This window comes from Ostrea edulis, chromosome 4 (assembly GCF_947568905.1).
Source record: "Ostrea edulis chromosome 4, xbOstEdul1.1, whole genome shotgun sequence".
In the NCBI taxonomy this organism is placed as follows: Eukaryota; Metazoa; Mollusca; class Bivalvia; order Ostreida; family Ostreidae; genus Ostrea; species Ostrea edulis.
In genome coordinates, this window is record NC_079167.1 from 9559349 (window position 1) to 9583937 (window position 24589).

The 24589-nt window shown below is 35.0% G+C and overlaps 1 protein-coding gene across 4 annotated transcripts in view; it reads left to right on the plus strand.

Moving 5' to 3' along the window:
- LOC125670913 (tachykinin-like peptides receptor 99D) overlaps positions 1-24589 on the plus strand; it is a 40512-nt gene extending 15923 nt beyond the window's left edge. The window contains exons 2-7 of one of the 4 annotated variants that reach the window (XM_056161926.1): positions 407-607; positions 8020-8170; positions 22473-22669; positions 22839-22918; positions 23263-23365; positions 24045-24182. In XM_056161926.1, the coding sequence (XP_056017901.1) occupies positions 407-607; positions 8020-8170; positions 22473-22669; positions 22839-22918; positions 23263-23330 (697 nt within the window). In that variant the 3' untranslated portion in view covers positions 23331-23365; positions 24045-24182. Of the gene's footprint in view, positions 1-406; positions 608-8019; positions 8171-22472; positions 22670-22838 lie in introns of all 4 variants that reach the window. The other 3 variants (XM_056161924.1, XM_056161925.1, XM_048906345.2) reach the window with 3 other exon arrangements.

Sequence of the window (24589 nt, forward strand, 5' to 3'; positions counted from 1 at the left end):
AAAGAGAGAATATAAAGTTTTATTTTATACAGGTGATAAAACAGAAAAATAAACGTACAAATCTGAAACGCATATTGCAAGTTAGTGTCTCTGGTACCTTCACCCCCCCCCCCCCCCTTTCAAGTCAAGAAATATTCTCTAAATGGTATTGTGATACTGTTGAGATAATGATATATCGTTTTATAACTTTATATTTGTTTAATCATTGTACATTTTACCTGTTAATTATTACCTTGCGTGACATATTGTAATATTTTAGGAGAGGGACTTGTAAGTTATTAGAACTTGTTCCCAATCCTTTTGATTTCATCAATAAAATATGTTCAAAACAAAACTTTATATATTGATGTATATTTACTTTCATTTTATAAATGTGTCACTGATTATCTGTTTTCTCTATACACAGGTACCTGGCCATTATCCACCCGTTGCGGCCGCGTCTGACGGTGCGGGTTGTGCTAGCCATTGCTGTGATATGGCTGGTTTCTGTAGCTTTGGCTATCCCTAACTTAATCTATGGCAAGACCATGGAATTTCAGGGCCGTGTCCTCTGCTTTTTGAGATGGCCAGATTTTCATCTAGAAAAGCCCTCGATGTTAGATTTCGGGTTAGTTCAATTTACAATCATTATATGGTTTTAGTGTGAAGTCTTTTTTCTTCTTCTTCTTCATCATCTTCTTCTTCTTCATCATCTTCTTCTTCTTCTTCCGCTTCTCATTCAAAGTTTGTCCGGGCCATAATTTTTTTTGTCTTTTGACATAGGCCTTTGATATTTGGTATGTGGGTTATTCTCTTTAGAGAAGTCGAGAGGCATAGCCTACATCGACTTCTCTTCGCAAGCATTCATATTTTGATTCTGGAAAACGTGTAAATGCCGGAGTCGGTGACGGTTTATGCTTCGACTGACGTTTCGACTCGTATGTGCCTGGATTTACGCAATAGACAACTTGTTTTCAAACATTTAACAGTAATGCACAAAACTGTCACAAGGAAATCAACACTTACTTGCTTTTAATCCATTTTCAACATGTCCCCTGTCCCGGGTATACATTAACTGGTCTTGGGAACTGTCAAAATAGGGGACCAGTTAAGAAAAAAGCAGGCTGACGTAATCAGAGATGTGATTTAAACCCGGGACAGGGGCATGTTGAAAATGGATTAAAAGCAAGTAAGTGTTGATTTCCTTGATGTAGGCTATGCCTCTCGACTTCTCTAAAGAGAATAGTATGTGGGTATACCGTGATAAGACAGTGTCGCGTACCGTTTTTGATGACCTCTGACCTTTTATGTAACGGTCCAATTATACAATTTGTTTTGGCATTTTTGTTGTCCAGACCTTAACTTTTTAAAGTTTTGACATAGGCCTTTGATATTTGGTATGTGGGTATATCATGATAAGACAGTGTGTGACGTGTCATTTTTTAAAAATACTTTTGACCTAGACTTTTTATGTAAAGGTCAAATAATATAATTTTTGGGCTAGGCATTTGATATTTTGTATGTTGACAAAGCATCATGTGCCATTTTTGATGACCTTTGACTTTTATGTAAAGGTCAAATAATAATTTTTTGGGCATTTTTGTTGTCCGGACCATATCTTTTTTTCTCTTTTGACATGGGCCTTTGATATTTGGTATGTGGGTATACCATGATAAAGGTCAAATAATAGAGTTTTGGAGCATTTTTATCCGGACCATAATTTTGTTGTTTTTTGACATAGGCCTTTGATATTGGTATGTTTAATTTACTATATGTTCACAACACGTACTGTTCCTTGTTTGAAGCATGTATATATATATATATATATATATATAGGCGAATGTTATGTACCATAAGTCTTAATTTTCCACTTTAATGATGATTCCTAAAATTGTTTTTTTTAAAAACTATGGAAAATAGAGTGTGAGAAATCAGTTTTAGTGTTCTAAAACAATTCTTCCTACAGTGTAGTTTAGATTGGAAGTAAGTCATTTGCAGAGATGTAATGCTGTAACGACGCGTGCGTGCGTGCGCTCATAGACAAATGCATGCGTGATTTCTTTTTGAACCACTTTTGGTTTTAGATAAACCAAATTGGAACGAGAGTACAAACTATTATTTGATTTGAATTTACAACTAGCGATGTTGTTTCATTCAAATTCTTCAAATTTCATTTACCATATGAAAAACGTGCACATTTATTTTACATATACGTTTGTATACATGTGTATGCCATTTCATTCAATGCCATATATCCAGTCTTTTTCATAAGCGTACAATCTTCGTAAATTTGTTTTTATATCGAGACGTACGTGTGCATTTTTCTTCATAATCATTATTTTCCTACAGTTTTTGTAATTTGTGTATAAATCAAGCTAGCCACCCAGCAAAACACGCAAAAATCGTGCCCTCCTCCCTTCCTCAGTGATAGATTGCACATTACATGAATTAACTGTACATACTTTCTACCCTTTAGCTAAGCTCCTTATGAATATTTATGAAATATTCGTTGACGTAAGGTGATTAGCGAAGAGAACGAAAAACTCGCCAGTCTTAATTGGAGTTGATGCTTCGAGATTAGATGCTTCATTCGTATTGTTTTGACATATCTCTTCAATAATGACCATTGCCTCTTGGGTACTTTAATTTTAGTATGCGGAAAACAATGAAATGACTTTCAGCAACGTGAAGAAAGCGACAGACAATTCGGTGGGCTCATTACTGTGGCTTATCGTACAGTACTATAGCAAATCTGGTAACTAATGAGCCACCTTCTGGTAAATCGAAGTGATTCCAGTCAGAAGGCCGATGTGGGTCACTGTTGATGGTTACCATTCTTAAATTGTTTTGACTTGTCTTTTCCATAATGACTCAATAATTTTCCATTTGACGTTCGAAAAATAAGTACACGACAAAACAGATAATATAAGAAAAGGTCAAATACAAAATTCAGAAAATTACGCATTTAGATCAATACCCAATCCATGTATTTAAACCGACGCATGTAGTACATACACTTCTATGACATTTAAGGCACTTCGGCACATAGCATCGAAACAAAGTTTCTAGATTTAAAGAATACAAATTAAATGTTACATTAAGTGACTAGTACATGGAAATTCTATTGTATTCCGATATTGTTATATGATCATTGAATGCACACGGAAATAAAACGGCTCAATAACATTCATGTACACACCTCACCGTAAATAAGGTTGCGAAGCTCCTGAATAGCAATTTCATCTTTTGATTATTCTATTGAATGCCTTTTTTTTCTTGATAATATATTGAATCCTAAAATAAAATATGAGATGGGTTACATTTTACAATATATTTGGGGGGGGGGATATCGAAAGAAAATGGAGGTATGTTCAATGGGTGAGAAAGTAATTCCTCTCTCTTTCATATCTGTGCATGTTGTCCGAGATTCTTTATCTATACAATCCATATCTCTGCTCTTTTCTAAAGAGTATTTATAACTTTGTGTTGCTCTTTTAAAAGATATTCTAAATCGAATTTTATTTAAGTACGTATAATTGTAATGGTTTCATGAAATATCAACCATTTACAGTTATTTGGAATAAATCTTCTCATTAGCTTTCAGGCCATTAGCCTGTCGCTAATTCCGCATCGTCCCTCTATTCGATAAGACGAGCCACTTTCCTGCTATCAATTTCCATTTTGTACGTGGTATTCTGTTAATGGCTTTATAATAAAACAGAGAGCTTATAGTTCTGAAGCACTCTTTTTCTGCTGTTGATATTTCCTTGGCATTTAAGCATTTGGAGGACTTTAATGAACCATTAAGGACACTTGATACCCACAAAAAATGGACGCATGGGTTGATATATTTGTTTTGGCTTAGTTTGGATGTAGTTAGTACAAACATAAAATTCCTAAAAATAAGGGACTTGTTTTTCTAAATATATGATGTTAAAAAATTGAAATATATTTAATTTTTATTTTCATCATTTTTAATAAAAAAAAAGTTTGTAGCGAAGGTCGTTAAGTACAAAGAGAATGTCGCGGTACAGATCCAACACGACCTGCATATCTTACGGTGTACCCTAAACGATTTAGCATTTGAAGCTATAACTAACTTTCTTTTGAAACTATAGAAAAGTTTCCATAACAACTCTTCCATGGTCTTGATTCCGGAATACATGTATGGGCCTTGCGTGAGTACCGGATCCTCGCATTCTCTCCGGGATGGATAAGGGTTCTTTATTGATGACCAGTCTTTGAAATGATATCCAAAGAAAATCTAAAATCCATATACTCCAAGCAAAATTTTCGATATTTTTCTTGTATTGCACATTTCAAATTAGTAACCATTAAATTGAAATTAAAACCGTTCTTTACATACTAATTTTGGCTAAGGATCGCTCAAAAAATACGTTTTCCTGATATCTGATAATGAAAATATTTTCCACCCCCCCCCCGAATTTATATCAGATACAATATATCTTCTTTGAAATTATTGTTTGTTTGTTTGTTTGTTTTTATATAAAAAATATATTGCATCAAAATTCTTTTTCTGATGTAAAAAATCAACAGATCTTATAATTTCCAATATTAGAAGATCAATTTAAGATATCAGAAAATACTCTCTGCTATCACGAATTAGAATTTTGGATACCAAAAAACTATTTTCTAATATCACAATTTGTGATTCATTTTCTGATATTATACGATTATTGTCTTTTGTTAATAATTACCATGCAAAAAACGTGATATTGACCGAGACGAAGCCGAAATTAATAACATGTTCTTGGACTGTCAACTTCGTGTCATAACGAAAACAAACGTCGGTGATTGTTTTATTATATTTACAGTCCCAAATTTTGCATATAATTATCAATAAAATAAAAGACGTCAAGAACCTAAACTTCTTGTCTGTGTGACGTCACAATGCCAAATTAAATGATAACCACATTGAACTACCTGCATAACGTTGACGCTACAATGTATAGGTCAAACCTTTGATTTACATTAGTATGCAGCCATGGCGATTTCAATTGAACATTTCAAATCAAACCTATGCTACTTACTTACACATATTGCAATAAAGTTCTCTATGTATGCTTTATCTGGGTTTTTTATTTTGCAACAACATTGACTGTGAAGAAATCAACCATTTTTGCCAATACCAAAGTCCACAAGAAGGACAAAATATATCGCGAAAATGATGACGTTTATCTCTGCTTTTTTAAGACCTTGTGACTTAAAATTCGGCATGCATGAAGTTAAGACACTACTTTATGCACGGCGACCTGTATATTACGTATTTTAAAACGACAAAGCAACGGATTAATTTTTCAGCAGAACAATGCGCGCGCACTCAACAAGATTGACTCAAAATTTCATTTATACAAACGCCATTGGCCCGTTAGGTCCCTGAATTTCAACACAATTGCACATTTGTTTGACGAGCTAGGTAGATGTGTACACAGCCGCCAGCCTCAATCTTCACATGGACTTGGGAGGGCATTGTTGAAAGGGTATCAGAACATTCCCCAAAGACCACTCGGAGTGTCTGTCAGTCAATGACACGTTGCCTACGCAGCGTTATCAACACAAATGGGTGTGTACCCGGTATTAGTGACCAAAAACAACTTGTTTGACGCACCCCTCTAGATCTTGAATTCCATTTCATATATAACCTTGCAGGGAATAAGAATGATATTTAAGATCAATGAATATTGGACTTTTTTCACGACAGATTATATATCACAGATTTTTGTTTACTGAATTAATGAAGTAGTAAAGAAGATGGAAAATAGTCCACCAGTGCATTTTTAAAGTCCGTCAGCTTATATTCTAGACGACATTTGTGAAGTGTATTAGAAGTACATGTATCTTTGATGGGTTTCATAGGAAAATCATTAAAATTTAATGATGTGAATATCATCATAGTATCAAAAATAGCTATTTTTTTCTTTTGGTCAATATTATACAATCATTGACATTTTTGGGTTAATAAGATGTTTTAGCTACCAGAAAAGTACAATATTCACTGTGCCCGTAGGGCGAGGTAAATTCATTGCATTGCACTTTTGAGGTATAGGACCGGAAAGTGTCAATAATTCTTTTATAACTTGGTCGAATAATTTAAAACATCATAACTGGCTACTAGAGCCTACAAAATGATACCTGATCGGCCATCTTTGAATGCCAGACGTAGTCAATGCAACTAGAGACGCGAGATTTTGTTTATTGCATAACTACAAGATTTACGACATCGAAACTGGTTACTTGAGGATATTGAACTTACTTAAAGGTTCCTTGATGGGGTTCGATATACTACAGTACTAGTTCAACAGTCATTGCCACTCTAATTCGTGATTTAAGAGCCTACGAAACGATACCTAGTTTATGATACTTAATTTTGTTTACAGATAAAACGAAAGACCTAGTCGAAAATACTTAGATATGCGATTTTTTGTTTATTATATGACTAAATTATTTAAAACATCGAAACCGGCTAATAGAGCATGCAGAACTTACTAAACGATATATGGTCAGTTATTTTTAGACGGGATTTGGTGTTACTATTATGTAATAATAGTAAATTATGTAAAATGTAAATTACAGCTTAGTCTCGCTTTCCCCAGACTCTCGAGAGCCTGTTGGAATTCCTATTTTAATTTTGGGACCAGTAGAGGGCGTTAAACCAAACCAATAACAATGGCTACTCCTGAGAAGAATATATACTTTTTTGTTCGTTAAAAAGCAAACAGAGGTACCGGGTATTTTTTTCCACACACAACATTTATTAACGTAATGACAGTCAGGGTTTTGACATCATGCCCTTGCAAACCCACAGAGGTAGTTTATTGTGTGTTGAACCAAAATGTATTTTAGTATTGATAATTGAGAGTCTTTAAGTTGAAAATTTAAAATTTCGCCTTAGTACACAAACTTTCGAACCTTAGTTCTTTCACGTTTCTTTATCAGCCAATCAAAAACAATACCGATTTCTCGGTAAGCCTCGATTTGAAATCACAAACGTTGTGCAAAGTCTCGAGAGCGAAAGTGGGGAAAGCGAGACTACTTTACAGCAACACATGTACGAGTGCAACCTAGTTGAAAGTGAATAGAGACGCGAGTTTTCATTGAACAACCAAAAAATAATAATCAATCGTATCAATTTGGAAAATTTTGCTATTTGATTTTTGTCCGATGTTGAGAAATCAAATGTTTTATTTACCTCAAAGGCACGTGCAAGTTAACGTCTAGTTTGTTGGATCTTAGCCAATCAGATAGATCAGAATTATTCGATCTCGCAATATAAACGAATATATCAATTCAAAAAACACGATATTGACCGAAGTTCAACAAAAGTCAATATTTTTTTATGTTTAAATATGTCTACACGATGAAGAGAAGTTTTGAGAAAGAACAATGAAATCCAGATGTAGTTAGATGTAGTTTCTTAGAGTAGTTTTATTTCTGGCAAGTACATGTGATCGATTTAGAACTTTACGTGTGTAGAACAAGATTGTTTTTTTTTTTTCTTTACAAAAGTCTGTTTCTCAAGAAAGGATCACAATAACAAGAAAACACATAAGAACGACGTCTTTCTCAAGAAGAAAAAAGAGCAATTTTACGATCTGACAGTGACAGAGATTCTGATGGAAAACGACCAATGCCCATATACATCTTTTCTATCTTTCTGTTGTGAAATTATAGGAAAGATTTTGCACATGGCATCTAATCCATGAATTGAATGCCTTTCAGGAGATTTTACAGATGGTTTTATTTTAGAGATATTATTGGACTCGATGGAGATTCTATATCAAATAAATGAAATAGATGTGAAATATACAATGACTTTCATTGTGATATACTTAACTGGGAAATGTCAATATTCCATTCACTGTCGGATAGAATATAAATCTGAAAAAAGCATCCTTGATGCTATCAAGAATACAAAATATTTTCAGCAATTTTGAATGTGATTGAACTTTCTCAAAAATGTGTGGAAGTATGCTTTTTAATTTGTTTTAACAAAAATATTGAAAACTTTATGTTTTTCAGATATAATTTATTGATTATGATCGTAACGTACGTCCTTCCGTTGGTGACGTTAACAGTGACGTACGCCAGAGTTGGAATGGAGCTTTGGGGGAGCCGGGCAATAGGGGAAAACACGCCAGTCCAATACGAAAGGATCCGCTCCAAAAGAAGGGTGAGTCACGTGTTACCCGAGAGAAATGTCCTTAGTGTAGTGCTGTTTGATGGTACAACTTGATACATTTTTAAAAAAGTAAGCCAATATTGTTACCGCTGGTACAGTGTATAGGAAACAGAAAGGTGCGCCGTTAAGATTACCGATATATGGGGGGAAGTGTGTTTTTAAAATTATTTATTCGTTGGTTTGTTTTTTTTATATTTTATTTTAGTTTTTATTTTATTTTTGTTACCGGTAAATGGAAACACAAGTCAGCGCCATTGTTTCCGGTATATAAAAACTGAAAATGGACTAAACTTTTCCAGGTTTCGAAGACAGTTAATGATAGCAATTATTACGATTATAAATGTTTAAAGGCATTGGTCATTAAGAACAACCTTTATATACTGTCTGATTTGGGATTAACAATTAAGTACATTTCTGTAATGATTCCAACCCCCAAGTAAAAATATGATGGAGATATTTTCGTGCCCTGCATTGAAAGCTCACTTTCTTGTTGAACCTAGATACTGCTCTAGGTACGGAAACAGCTTGCACTGAATTTAATAACACGTCTGTGGCAGCCATATGCATTCTCTTAGAATGTGATATTAATCTAGAGAAGAGATACTGGCGTACATGTAAGCAATGTAGATATTAAATTTTCTTTTTTTAAAAATCACAAAATTCCCCCAGTGAGTAGTTCCTTCGACATTTCTTGATAGTAATGGAGTAGTTGGTAGGAGTTATTACCTTTGCACACAATGATTGATGACATCGCGACTGTACATAGCATCCTCTTTATGATAGATTATTGGAAAAGCAGCCTCTATTATTTTCCTCTGGTAGTTATACAACCAGGAGATATTATAGACTTGGGACCCATATGCAATTCTTTATTTCTTAAAGGAACAGATGGGTACTGTGGCTTGAGATTCAGTCGATAAAGGCGATGCCTTATCTGATGGGTGTCATTACGTTGGAACTCGAGGATGCAACCACGATAAGACAATATTGTTAATATCTTCGTTTTAAGAGTGCGCTTTGCGTTAGATATACTCAAGTTTGGATCTTATATTGTCAGTGATAAAGATATCCTTACGGTTCTTTGATTAAATACGATGCACATCGCACGAAACCAACCCCCTTATCGTTTTATTCGTTGTTTTGAACATTAATGGGATTTCTATACTCGCTTTCAAATCATTGAGAAAAAAAGAGAGAAAATTCTATACATGTCAACATTTGTTTTTAATTTGATTTTATGATGTAAACTGGAAAGATACCAAATACCTTTAAAAAAGCCCACCGTTTTCAATCGCTACGTTGTAAATTCAAGAAGTTGAACAAGGATGTATATAATTATATCGAGGAAGATTCGCTGAATTAAATTGCTGTTAACAGCAGTCGTCAACAATACATTTTCCCTTTTGTCTTTATACAATATGTATACAATATACTATACTATACTATATATATATATAATCTCAAACTTAAGTTTAATTTGAGTTTTCTTTTATTTGAACAGTCAAAATTTGAGTAAAATCTCAGACTTAAGTCCAACTTTTGACTTAAGATTGTTTTGAGAATACATATATTCCTACACTCTGCTTGCAGCAAATGACGTTTCGGCAAATTAAGAAGCGCATATATACATGGTTCAGAGCAATCACGGTGATTCCAGAATGACACTATATGTATTAGCAGGGAGCTACCTTTCTGAGGCATTCTTAAGTTTTCTACAAGTTAAAGAATTTCCCTTTATATGGACTAGATCCTCTTAAATTCGTTAAAATTATACTCGAGTTTCTTTCCATAGCCTTTATGGACGCTAAATTCAAATTGACAAATATGTACTTGTACTTGCTAGGGGGAAATTTGGCACCGTGCGATTAGAAAAAATTGATTTTGAGAATCTGTAATGAAACATGGCAGACATAATTGCATTAAGACGTTCAATTGCGAAAAACTGTAACGTTTATGTTTGCCAGTTAGGTTCTTGAAATCATGTTCAATACGTTTAGATGATATCAGATTTTGGTGAAATGATTTCAGTGATTTCCTATTTTACGAAAGCATGAAATCCTAAATATAGGCCAAATGCCGCTCGGATAACGGAACGCTGAACAGCAGGTACACTGTACACTCTCGCGGTCTTATACTGTTACCGAAATCTTTCTTCGGAAGGGGGTGTCTTATCTGGCTGCTGTGATGAAACAAATTCCACGTGTGAATTTACTACTGAAATTTGTTAAGAGATTCTTCATGTTTTTTGCGTATCTTCAAAGTTTATGTAACTGTACTCCAGTGTTAGCAGGGCGCGTCACTTTGCATGATACTTAAGCTAACTGTCGTTACAAATTACCCACATCGCTAATGTCTCGGATTTTTGTAAACAAATTTCGATAATGATTTCAGTTTTTGTTCTTAATTGATATTATACAACCATCAATCTTAAAATGAATTTATACTGCGTATTTCTCAGATTTTACAGCTCCACAAAAACACGGAATTTATCAGCTGCATATTTTTCTTAAACGTGAAGTTACAACTGTCTTTTTTCTGTCTTCATTATGTAAATTAATCTGAGAGCAATCAGTTCTTAAGAATATACCGAATTTAAAGGTTGGAGTTTGATTTCATCACATGGAATGAAATTAACTTGTAAATTATATGAGTGAAAATTAAAGAAATTACTTTCACTATTCTGATCTGAGCATAAAATATTTTAGTAATATCATTCTGAAAAGAAATTCTAATATTCCAGAAAATGGTGTTCATTGTACTGATTTTATACCCCTTATCAATGACGACAGTAAATTAAAAAAAAAAATGAGTTACTACACACAGCCTTATTTTAGCTGCAATTAATTTTCGCTGTTTGCACTGTTGACCAAAACAAAAAACAAAAAAAAAACCCAACTAGATTTCATTATGTATCAAGCATACACAAGTATGCAATACCTCGGTAAGTTCTTTCAATACAAGGTACAAGGTAAAAATCACACAAATAGAGTAGTGTTTCGTTGTACATTTAAGAAAGACTGCAGATATAACTCCGTTTACCTGATCAGGATATAGGGCTCACGGCGGGTGTGACCGGTCGACAGGGGATGCTTACTCCTCCTAGGCACCTGAAATGTAAATACAATTGTATAAATACATATAGAATACTGACAATAGAACATTTCGCTAGTTGGATAAAACAAACGGTCTGGTAACAGGTATTTGACTTAATGCTTGAAACCTACACTGTAATGTATCAATGTTTGAAATCTACACTGTAATGTTTGAGTGGCAGAAATAGTTCTTTTATACAAATACTGTACATGTAAGAAGAAATTTATTTCACAAATATCTTTGTAGACAGATAAATTCAGGAACAATTCTATAATATTACAACATTTTCTATGTAATTGATATTGTCTCATTTCAAAATTAGTTCTAAGGATTAGGGCGATGGTAATTGCATAATACTCAAAAGTACAATTAGTCTTTGTCTTTGTACACAATAATTTGGATATGTCATGAAAATTGAAATGCTCCCACACATATCACATTTTTGATTTCCCTCCGAAAATGATGAAATAAGTTGGCATTATTTATTTATTTATTCTTGCAATTGACAGCGCAGCAAATTTGCTTTACGGTTTTCAAAATTATACTACGTCTTATTCGGAACAATGTAATATATTTCATGGCAATCTTAAATGAAGATAATATTGGAAAACTTCGAATATCAAAAAGGTAAGTCAGTCCACAATTTCATAGTTGAAGGGATAAAGCTATTTATAAAATGAAGTAGTTTTAGCTAATGGAATATTAAACTTAAGAATGTCCTGATTTCGTAAGGGATAAGAATTGTAAGGTAAAAATCATGGTTGAAGTAAGTCTTGCATTTTTTGGGGAGATAATCCATAAGATAATACAAGTTGTGTATTTCTCTTCTGACTGCTAAAGAATTCCGCTCAAATACTTTAACATTCTTAGAAAATTTATTCAGTTACATGGTGGGTTTGGACCTTCTATCCACCTGTACCCTGACAGATACAGATAGTTTATTGCCAAATAATGGACCCTAGGGGCATAGACATTATAATCATTGCAATTAAGTATAATATATTTGTACAACAACTAAAGGTACCAAGGGACGATGCATACATACGGACCTGACATAACCTCTATCCTGACATACGGACCTGACATAACCTCTACCCTGACATACGGACCTGACATAACAACTACCCTGACATACGGACCTGACATAACAACTACCCTGACATACGGACCTGACATAACAACTACCCTGACATACGGACCTGACATAACAACTACCCTGACATACGGACCTGACATAACCTCTACCCTGACATACGGACCTGACATAACCTCTACCCTGACATACGGACCTGACATAACAACTACCCTGACATACGGACCTGACATAACAACTACCCTGACATACGGACCTGACATAACAACTACCCTGACATACGGACCTGATATAACCTCTACCCTGACATACGGACCTGACATAACAACTACCCAGACATACGGACCTGACATAACCTCTATCCTGATATAACCTCTGCATACCCAATTTAATCGAAAACTGAAAAAAAAAACCACAACGTAGTATAATAACACATTAGGATAATAAAGGTTTGAGAAAAATCTCTGTTTGATAGCAATGCGGTGATTTTCCTGAAAATCCCATGCAGCAATGGCATTTTAAAAAGAGGACATTAGAACAATATGATATTGCACAGAATCCTAATCCTTAATACAATGACTAAATATTTTAGCATTCGCATATAGTAAATAGATGTAGAATCAAGTTCATTTATCCCCTTTTGTAGTCGTTGCTGTATATATATATATATAAATTAGAAAATGTTTTCCTGTAAACAAATTTACAAGGTATATCACGCTGCCATCTTCGTTTTCTTTTTTACCAGTTGCATCGCTTGCAATTTCCGACGAAAAATTTGATTTGATAAGGTAATGAGACCCCTACCATTTAGAAGCAACTTTGTCAAGGACGATGATAAGAGATAAGACCTGTTTTTATATTCTTACGAGGCAGAATTCATATGAGAAAAAAAATCCCTTACTGTGACCTTCAACTCGACATTTAGATATATCGAAGATGTTTTATCTATCAACAATAATAATTTTCATTCACATGTCGATTCGATATATCCGAGTGAACTCTAAATAAAGAGACACCACATAGTCTTCCACACCTGCTGCATACTTACCTATTTTATTGAACATAGACGTCAACGGCAAACTAACAACTCAACTTTATGACAAACGGAATATTCCGGCTTCTCCATCGTCAACTTTCCGTATTCATGTAGCAATATTCCAGTATCACCTACATATGGTGTTTATGTCTCTCAACTGATTCGATACGCAAGAGCTTGTTCTGTGTATCATATGGTCAGGTTTTAAATCGAGGTAGGATACTGACGATTAAGTTGATGTCACAGGAGTTTAAACTGTCTCTTTTAAAGTAAGAATTTTGCAAATTATATAGTCGCTTTAATGATCTAATTTACCAATACAACCTCACATTGAGTAACACCTGTCTGACATGTTTCACACCTATTGATGTCGTTCTTTACACAGTGGTTTAGATTTTGGATTATTCTGTTTACCCGATTAAGATGTAGGGCTCACGGCGAGTGTAACCTGTCAACAGGAAAGCTTACTCCTCCTAGGCACCTGATCTCACCTCTGGTATGTCCAGGGGTCCGTATTTGCCCTACTCTTAATTTTGTATTTTGTATATAAGTTATGAGATTGATCACTAGTCGTTATCTTCACCTTTTCATGATGCTTGAACTATATATATGACATACATAATAGACTTTTAAACCGTGTATTAAAAACTACGGGGTCCAATGCACTAACCGAATATGTTTTTATTTTTGAAAATAAACATATCCCTCGAGTATTAATGAAGTTTTAACCAAATCAAAGGGTATCAGTGCTGGTTTTCAGGAATCTTAGAAAATTCAGAATTTTAACTAGTGTAAAAGTCTCCAAATAGATTGATAGTTTGATACCCAGACTATCATCACCTTTACCGTTTGGTAACACATCTGGACTACTGTTGGGTTTAACCATCTGACAGTTAAAAAACAATATAAAACTTAAATTAGATGCAGTTTACTAAAACTGCTAAAAACAAATAAATGGATGATACAAGATACTGTAAAAATAACCAGAAGCGAATTTAAACCCGTAGTATATAATCTGAAGGCACGGTAATAGACTGATAAGTAGGCAGTAGATATCATCTGAAGGCACGGTAATAGACTGATAAGTAGGCAGTAGATATCATCTGAAGGCACGGTAATAGACTGATAAGTAGGCAGTAGATATCATCTGAAGGCACGGTAATAGACTGATAAGTAGGCAGTAGATATCATCTGAAGGCACGGTAATAGACTGATAAGTAGGCAGTAGATATCATCTGAAGGCACGGTAATAGACTGATAAGTAGGCAGTAGATATAATCTGAAAGCACGGTAATAGACTGATAAATAGGCAGTAGATATAATCTGAAGGCACGGTAATAGACTGATAAATAGGCAGTAGATATCATCTGAAGGCACGGTAATAGACTGATAAATAGGCAGTAGATATAATCTGAAGGTAATAGACTGATATCTCTATTGTAAATGGGGAAAGCTTTCGTTTATCTGATGCAGTGGAAATACACCTGGCATCACAATTGATATTAAAACGGCATTCATTTTATTCAAAGTCGAACTAAAGGCATGTGCGTTAAGGTAACTCCACACTCGCAGTTTTATCTGATACAAGTTTAAATTGTGTATTTATTTCCATTCATTAGAGTTAAAACTAACAAATTATCAAATAAAATACATAGGTCATCACACTTTTTAAGATGTGAGACGTACATAATCAGAATCATATATCACCGTCAGAAAATTGCAATTTTCATTAAACAGCGTTATCAGAATCTCATAAAAACTGGTTATGACGATATAGTAGTATTCATAACAATTTCATGAAACTGTATCTTCACAAAAATATACAAAATGTATGTAAGAAATAAAGGAAATCATTGCATAATAGACTTGATAAAGAAATCAATAGAAACAGAGTTATTACCCTTGGATTCAATATTTTGAAACGTATAATTGATTATTCATCTATAACTTAGACTTTTGAAATATTTTTTTTAACAAGATTTTTTATAATAACTATAGCAAAGTACTCCAACAAAATTTATGTTGCTATCATGCATAAATCTAAATAAATCATTGATTTTGCAAAATCTGATGACATCACAGGAGGGTGGAATTACTTTAAAATGCGTTTGTGAGCAACAATGTGTAAAGTATTTGTTTGCCAATACAACCTATCATTGGGTCAAAAGCTGTCTGACGTGTTTCATACCGATTGCTAGGCTGTTCTTGACACACTGATTTTGACTACGGATTACTCCGTTTACCTGATCAAGACATAGGCCTCACGGCGGGTGTAACTTGTCGAAAGGGGATGCTTACTCCTCCTAGTTATAGGCACCTGATCCCACCTCTGGTATATCCAGGGATCCGTGTTTGTCCAACTTTCTATTAATTTTGTATCGCTTATAGGAATTATGATATATATCACTGTTCGTTATCTTCACCTTTCATGAAATGATTTAGAAGACTACTTTTGCTGTCAAATTAAGGTGATCTATGCAATAACGGTATACAAGATTTGCTGTATGCTATGTAACACTGTAGATTTACGAGCAAACGAAGTTGTGGTGTCTAAACAACTATATCGCCTGTTGTGAATCATTGAAACCATCTCTTCGGGTCTTTGATGCAGGATGCTTGGAGACTTTAAAGAAAATCCACAGCAGTTAAAGGCTTTTCCACCGACATATTTTACTCACAGTTACATACCTTATAAAATATATTTTAATGTCGCTTTTTTCAAACCAGCAATATTTTATTATTGCATATCAAACGATGTTCGAATGTTGTTCTACAACATACACTGACTTGACACACATATAAACACACATACAAGCGCGCACCACGTGCGTGCGAGTGTGAGTGTATCATGCCTGCAGGATCTTTATTGTTTAGTTTGTATTATGGGCATGAAAGCATAGGGTAACATGCAGGATTGGGGAACTCCATATTTCTATTGCTTTATGTTTCATGATAAAAACTAACCGTTTATTGCTTATATCTATCTTATATATACTTTTTTAATTTAGTTTGAAAGGTCTCTCGAGTTGCAGTGTTATTTGCGAGAAATAAAAGTAATGGATGCAACATTGGTTTATTACACACAAAAGTTTATAACAGTTTCATACAATATGCTGATATCTATTAGAAACTTTCATGTACAGAGTGTTTACAACAGTTCTTTTTGCATTATATACTGATATATGAAACATCATAAACAGAAATGACAGCAAATGTGTACAAATAATATGATATTTTTTCAGATAAAGTCATTTAGAGTGTCCCCTTATACAGAATTTCCGCTAATTATTTGTCATTTGACGTCCAGTCTTCAGTTGTCAGTTTGGTTTTATATGCTTACGTCTACAGAGCAGAATATTTATTTCCTTCCAATAAGCAAATATTTCTGCGATGCCAACTATTTCCTTTTTACATTAATGTTCGGAAAATTAATTTGTTCTACACAAATTTGATAAGCTGATGTTGGTCCCTGTATTTATGATGAAAGCTTTACATTATTTCACTGCGTGAGTCATAAGTTGCGTTGAACTTCATCATTCCCGTGGGGTCTTTTGCTTCACGGAGAAGGATTTTTTTCTATACAAAGAATACTCTCCTAAGCCCGTCGCTTGCGGATTTCTGTTTTCACGCCCTTATTCTAAGTACTTGCCATATTGAGTATTCCCAAACGTTTACCAAACTACCATATAAAAGCAAGAGGCCCTTAATGCTCACACTAATATCACACGGTGAATTATTTTTTAATCTTGCATGTAGATGGTGCAAACTCTGAGAACTGGAAGTTCCACCTTTTTAGGTCACCTGAGTAAACTCAGGTGACCTATTGCAATTAGTTTTCGTCCGTCGTCGTCCGTCGTGCGTTAACAATTGAACATTTTTAACTTCTTCTTGATAACTACCAGTCCAATTCTTTTCAAATTTGGTATAAAGCATCATTGGGACAAGGGGGACATAAATTATAAATTTCAGGACTCCAGCACCCCTGGGGCCCTAGGGGCGGGGCAAAAACTATCCAAAATTGACCAATTTTCAAAAATCTTCTTCTCCAGAACCACACACATGTAAGAAAACCTAAATGCATAGTGATGTAGAGCAGGAAGGCCTCTACCAAATTTGTAAATTTCATGATCCCCGGGGTAGGGGTTCTGACCCCAGGGCGGGGCCAAACTTGTTATATAGTGTTTATGTGTAAAACACTTAAATTACATCTTCTTTAATGCTATTGATACTAAATTGATAGTAAAAAGATATTTAGAAAGAACAGGTAGTCCTTTACCAAAATTGTAAATTTGATTATTCCAGGGGTAGGGGTTTTGGTATCAGGGTGGGGCCAAAATGGTTAGTTATTAAATGTGTGAACAATAGATATTTTTAACTTCTTCTTGATAACTATAATTCCAATTCTTTTCAAATTTGGTATGAAACATATTTGGAACAAGGGGAACATAAATTGTAAATTTCAGGACTCCAGCACCCCTGGGGCCCTAAGGGCGGAGCAAAAACTGTCCAAAAATGATCAATTTTCAAAAATCTTCTTCTCCAGAACCACACACATGTAAGAAAAACTAAATGCATAGTGATGTAGAGCAGGAAGGCCTCTACCAAATTTGTAAATTTCATGATCCCCGGGGTAGGGGTTCTGACCCCAGGGCGGGGCCAAACTTGTTATATAGTGTTTATGTGTAAAACACCTAAATACCATTTTGTTGAGTGTTTTTGATACTAAATTGAACCTAAATGGATAGAGCAGGTAGTCTTTTACCAAAATTGTAAATTTGATTTTCCCCAGAGTAAGGGTTTTGACCCCAGGGTGGGGCCAAACTTAGTATATAGTATTTATGTGTAAGTTTGCTGATACTGTATAAAATCTAAATGCATACTTAGGAATAGCAGAAAAGGATTTACAAAAAATGGTGAGTTTCACAACCCAGGATTATGACTTTAGGATGAGTCCAAATTAGTCATATATTTTGATGTTTTAATTTAATACACCTATTATTTAAAGTCTTTCATCAGTGTATGCACTTTTGAGGGCAGTGAAGTTTTAAGAACACATCTTGTTTTATACTGTTGCTGAACATTAGAATTTAGCTTAGATATTCAGAACAGGAAATTTTTTCTAGATTTCATAGCCCATGGAAATAGTGATACTTTTTCACTAGTATTCAGGTGACCGATAAGGCCTGTGGGCCTCTTGTTGTGAGTAAAAAGAACGTTTAATTCTTTTGATGCTTCCCTTTTCAAAATTACAGTCAAGAGAGATATTTGTAGCCTTTTGGGAGTGAGATAGATCCTGTTTATATGACTATAGCTCAGAGTCTTGACAAACAATATCACCGTTGCCAAGTGTAATTTGGATACAACCATTTCCTGTGCAGGATACAATCGTGCTTTACCGAGTACAACCAACCCCTACAGCAATTTACTATGGAGAGTGTCGATGTCCGTGAGAAGGGATAAGACAGTAGCCCATAATTTTCTTTATACAGATAAATCTTAAGAAATATACAACCTATTAGGTGACGCAATAAATTCTAATTTTAATGATATGAAGGTAATAAGGAACCAGAATAAATTCTTTGCTCATAAGGAACTTTTGAACCAGATATGAGTTTCCAACGTCTGTTCAAAGTTATCATATGCACAAATATTTCTTTTCTTTTTTTAACCTTTGACTTTGGCAATTACCGAGTCATACATGTAACACATTGTCTAATCATAGGCGATATGAACTTTTTTATTTCTTTAAATATCTAAATATAAGCTGAGATCCTGATAATTAGTTCTTTAATTTTGATACATGAAAGGCGAAGATAACGAACAGTGATCAATCTCATAACTCCTATAAGCAATACAAAATAGAGAGTTGGGCAAACACGGACCCCTGGATATACCAGAGGTGGGATCAGGTGCCTAGGAGGATTAAGCATCCCCTGTCGACCGGTCACACCCGCCGTGAGCCGCCCTTTATCTTGATTAGGTAAACGGAGTTATCCGTAGTCAAAATCAGTGTGCCAAGAACGGTCTAATAATCGGCATGAAACACGTCAGACAGCATTAGACCCAATGAAAGGTTGTATTGGCAAACTAGATCGTTATAACAAACATAAAATTTGCGAAATGCTGATTTTAGACGAGACTGTTAGATGTAGTTGCATTGACCTTGGTTCTCGTTTGCATCACATTGCCTGGTTATATGCATTTTCATGGCATTTTCAATTTGAGCCATATAGCCCCAACCAGTAGCCGGAACTCCCATATTATGCAGGAGTAGTGGGTTTCATAATTCTAGTAGAGGTCACCGTGCTCATTATGACTATGAACCTAGTTTACATGTTAGATGTTCAGAATTTCTAGTAGAGGTCACCGTGTTCATTATGACTATGAACCTAGTTTACATGCTAGATGTTCAGAATTTCTAGTAGAGGTCACCGTGCTCATTATGACTATGAACCCAGTTTACATGCTAGATGTTCAGAATTTCTAGTAGAGGTCACCGTGCTCATTATGACTATGAACCTAGTTTACATGCTAGATGTTCAGAATTTCTAGTAGAGGTCACCGTGCTCATTATGACTATGAACCTAGTTTACATGCTAGATGTTCAGAATTTCTAGTAGAGGTCACCGTGCTCATTATGACTATGAACCTAGTTTACATGCTAGATGTTCAGAATTTCTAGTAGAGGTCACCGTGCTCATTATGACTATGAACCTAGTTTACATGCTAGATGTTCAGAATTTCTAGTAGAGGTCACCGTGCTCATTATGACTATGAACCTAGTTTACATGCTAGATGTTCAGAATTTCTAGTAGAGGTCACCGTGCTCATTATGACTATGAACCTAGTTTACATGCTAGATGTTCAGAATTTCTAGTAGAGGTCACCGTGCTCATTATGACTATGAACCTAGTTTACATGCTAGATGATCAGAATTTTAAAGATGCATTTCAATATGTGATCTTCCCTGGAACCCAAAGGCCTGGTCCATGAGTCATGAGGTATCTGCTTATGTTTAATTAACCGTGTAAAATATTTGTTTCATCGATGCCCAAGAACACAAACGATTTTTAACATTTAACTCAGCAATCAGGGTCCATGAAATTCACAATTTTGATTAAAGCATCCATGTTCAAGAAAACTCTGCATCTCGTTTGTGTCCTTGATCTTCAGAAGTAAAAGATTGTTAAACATTGAATGGATTTTAACTTGACTTGAGAAATCGGTTCGAATCCCTGTCTGGTCCGTTGCATTTTCCCCCTTTCTGTTACATTTGGTATCGTTAACTAGCCTCTAGAACTGACAGGTGAAAATGTCTACAAGTGAATAAGGCTCCTGTAATGATGTCTTCAAAGAATGTGGCGGTCAGACGGGTTCGACCACCGGTGGTCAGATAGCTCAGTTGAAAGAGCACTTGACTGGAGATTCAGGGGGCCCTGCTTCAAATATGTTGCATTTTCTTTCTTCCCTTTACATGTTTATAATTACAGATCGTGAAGACGATGATAGTAGAGATATTGTATGTAGATCATTAAATGTGGCGGTGCTAGTATCATTATAATGGTGGGTGAAGATAATGATAATGATATTAATTATATGCTAGTGATATAATGTATATCATTAAAGGTAGTGAATGTGATGATGGTGGTGCTATTGTATAGATCCTAGTGGTGGTGATATTTGATGGTGGTGCTATTGTATAGATCCTAGTGGTGGTGCTATTGTATAGATCCTAGTGGTGGTGCTATTGTATAGATCCTAGTGGTGGTGATATTGTATAGATCCTAGTGGTGGTGATATTGTATAGATCCTAGTGGTGGTGATACTTTGTTTCTCAGTGATACCGTCTCTATATCATTACAGGTTATCATCACAGGTTATCATCACCGGTTATCATCACAGGTTATCATCACAGGTTATCATCACAGGTTATCATCACCGGTTATCATCACCGGTTATCATCACAGGTTATCATCACCGGTTATCATCACAGGTTATCATCACCGGTTATCATCACAGGTTATCATCACAGGTGGGGATGCTAGTGTAGTGATATTGTGTTTATCACCATAGATGATGTTAGGTTCTAATGATACAGGTAGTGATATTGTGTTTTTGTGTGGTGAAGATGATGTTAGGTTGTAATGATACAGGTAGAGATATTGTGTTTTTGTGTGGTGAAGATGATGTTAGGTTGTAATGATACAGGTAGTGATATTGTGTTTTTGTGTGGTGAAGATGATGTTAGATTGTAATGATACAGGTAGTGATATTGTGTTTTTGTGTGGTGAAGATGATGTTAGGTTGTAATAATACAGGTAGTGATATTGTGTTTTTGTGTGGTGAAGATGATGTTAGATTGTAATAATACAGGTAGTGATATTGTGTGGTGAAGATAATGTTAGGTTGTAATGATACAGGTAGAGATAGTGTGTGGTGAAGATAATGTTAGGTTGTAATGATACAGGTAGAGATATTGTGTTTTTGTGTGGTGAAGATGATGTTAGGTTGTAATAATACAGGTAGTGATATTGTGTTTTTGTGTGGTGAAGATGATGTTAGATTGTAATAATACAGGTAGTGATATTGTGTGGTGAAGATAATGTTAGGTTGTAATGATACAGGTAGTGATATTGTGTGGTGAAGATAATGTTAGGTTGTAATGATACAGGTAGAGATATTGTGTTTTTGTGTGGTGAAGATGATGTTAGATTGTAATGATACAGGTAATGATATTGTGTTTTTGTGTGGTGAAGATGATGTTAGATTGTAATGATACAGGTAGTGATATTGTGTGGTGAAGATAATGTTAGGTTGTAATGATACAGGTAGAGATAGTGTGTGGTGAAGATGATGTTAGGTTGTAATGATACAGGTAGTGATATTGTGTGGTGAAGATGATTAGAGTGGAAGTGATGACTTTTGGGTATCATCACAGGTGAAGATGATGAGAGTGGAAGTGGTCACTTTTGGGGTATCATCACAGGTGAAGATGGTTGTAGTGGTGGTTATATTGTATTACATTACAGTTGGAGATTATAGTGGTGTTGATAGTGTGTTTATCATTACAGGTGGTGAAGATGATGATTGTGGTGGTGGTGACTTTCGCCGTTTGCTGGTTACCATACCACGTCTACTTCCTCCTACAGTCCACGATCACAGACATTAACAACTGGGAGCACATGCAGAATGTTTATAATGTGATTTACTGGCTCGCTATGAGCAACTCCATGTATAATCCTATCATCTACTGTTGGATGAATTCTAGGTGAGATTCAATTTATCATTTTCTTTGTGTACACTCCAGTTCGGTAATATAGTTGATCAGAAATGGATTTATACTTTACATTTCAGGTAAAGGATTAATATTTATACTGATTTTACCAATGGCCTATTTCTATCCCGACTACTACATTTGTTGCACGTTTCACTTTCAGATTCAGACATGGTTTCGTCAAACTGTTTTGTTGCTGTCCCTGCAGAGTATGCGCAAAGCTCAAGGATGGATCCAAACCCGGTATGCTCCCTGTCACATTATTCCGAAATAGCTCTAATGCTTACGCATTAACAGACAAACACCAGGGGAATGGGTCTACATTGTACACTACCACCGAGTCGGTGGATGATGCCAGTTCTTCACCTGTCAATCACAAGAAGGGGCGGAGAAATAGTGCTGAATATTTATGAGTACTGTTTAACAAAACCCATCAATGCTATTTATTCACTGTTTTGCACTGTGTAAAGAAGTGTATATTTGCTATATTCCCATTAGGAAAACAAAACCAAAAAAAAAATATGCTTGAAATCCGTCATTTTGAACGTGTGACTGAAATTGAAACTTTGCACTTCTAATACTCGCAGATTTCAAGACGTGGCGCTTTACAAGTTCTTGTAAGAAAGATTACAATCTTGTACCAATTACAAGTTAATCCACCTCGTATGGTAGTCAGTGGTGTAATCTTAGGTCAGTTTTTCTTGTGTAGAACACATAATTGTGTATTCCGAGCATGTCGAACACACTGTACATTAGTCGCTAAGCTTAGAAGTGAACTTTTAACTGCTTTAAAAGCCGCAGACTAATACATGTATGTTATATGTACAGCTCTCTATCAATGCGATATTGTATGGATAAATGTTTAAAAAGCGCTAACTACATATGTATGACTTTCTCATACCTATTGTCAGCTCCTATCCCTTCATACTTATTGTCAGTTGCTTTTTGTATCACATGCTTTAACAATATTCGGACATGATTTTCTTGATCGTGATACCATTTCCTGCTTATCTAAATGATCTTATGAAATGTCGCTTCTCGTAGCGTACTAGAAATGACTGTTTTTGTGTAAACTGTTTCGTGAAGATGGTGTTTCTGTATTAACTGTAGCGTTCTTGTATGTATTTTATGTTGACTGTAAATTATTTTTAAAATGTAATATTGTATACAGATAAGAAATGCCATATAAGAAGCACGTGGGTTGGGGAGGGGTCTCTAAGAATTAATGTATTCATGAACTTATTCTATATTTGCTTCATGCGAAAATAAACAGTCTATTTAAGTAGCTGCACGTTATGCTTATTTTGAATCATGAATTAAATTTACATATGAAATATGTTATTTAGATATTGTTTGCTATTTCTTTCAGAAACAGTTGACACGGCAATTTACGATTCACTTATTAAGAGGGCAGGCGTTAAACGCGTGCATTTTGGTAACATTCCATTATCGACTTTAAATACTAGGTGATCACCACTAGGGGGCTCTGGACGAACGGAGGAGTAATTGTGTGCCGAGTGGCAATATATGTACAATCACTGGCTTCAGATGAGCCCAAAAATTGATATTATGTAACACGGAGTACATTATTGTAAATGAGTGCTCTCATTTCCCCTCATTTTCGAACATGTTTGACAATAATCATCATAGCGTGTTTTGAGCATGTTAAGAGTGTTGGCATTCCCATTATTGGTTTGCTAGAATGTTGTAGATCAGTGCTGATTAGATTGTGTGATGGAAATGCTTATCTAACACAGCAACCACGGTCACGCAGAAACACACATAAACGTCATCTGTATAGTCATTGTGTTGGTGAAATGATTCTAATTATCAAAAGAAGTTGGTCTATCCAATATGGAACAAGAATTAATATGTCATGTGATTTCTAGTAAAGTCGTCTTTTGAATTGTTCTA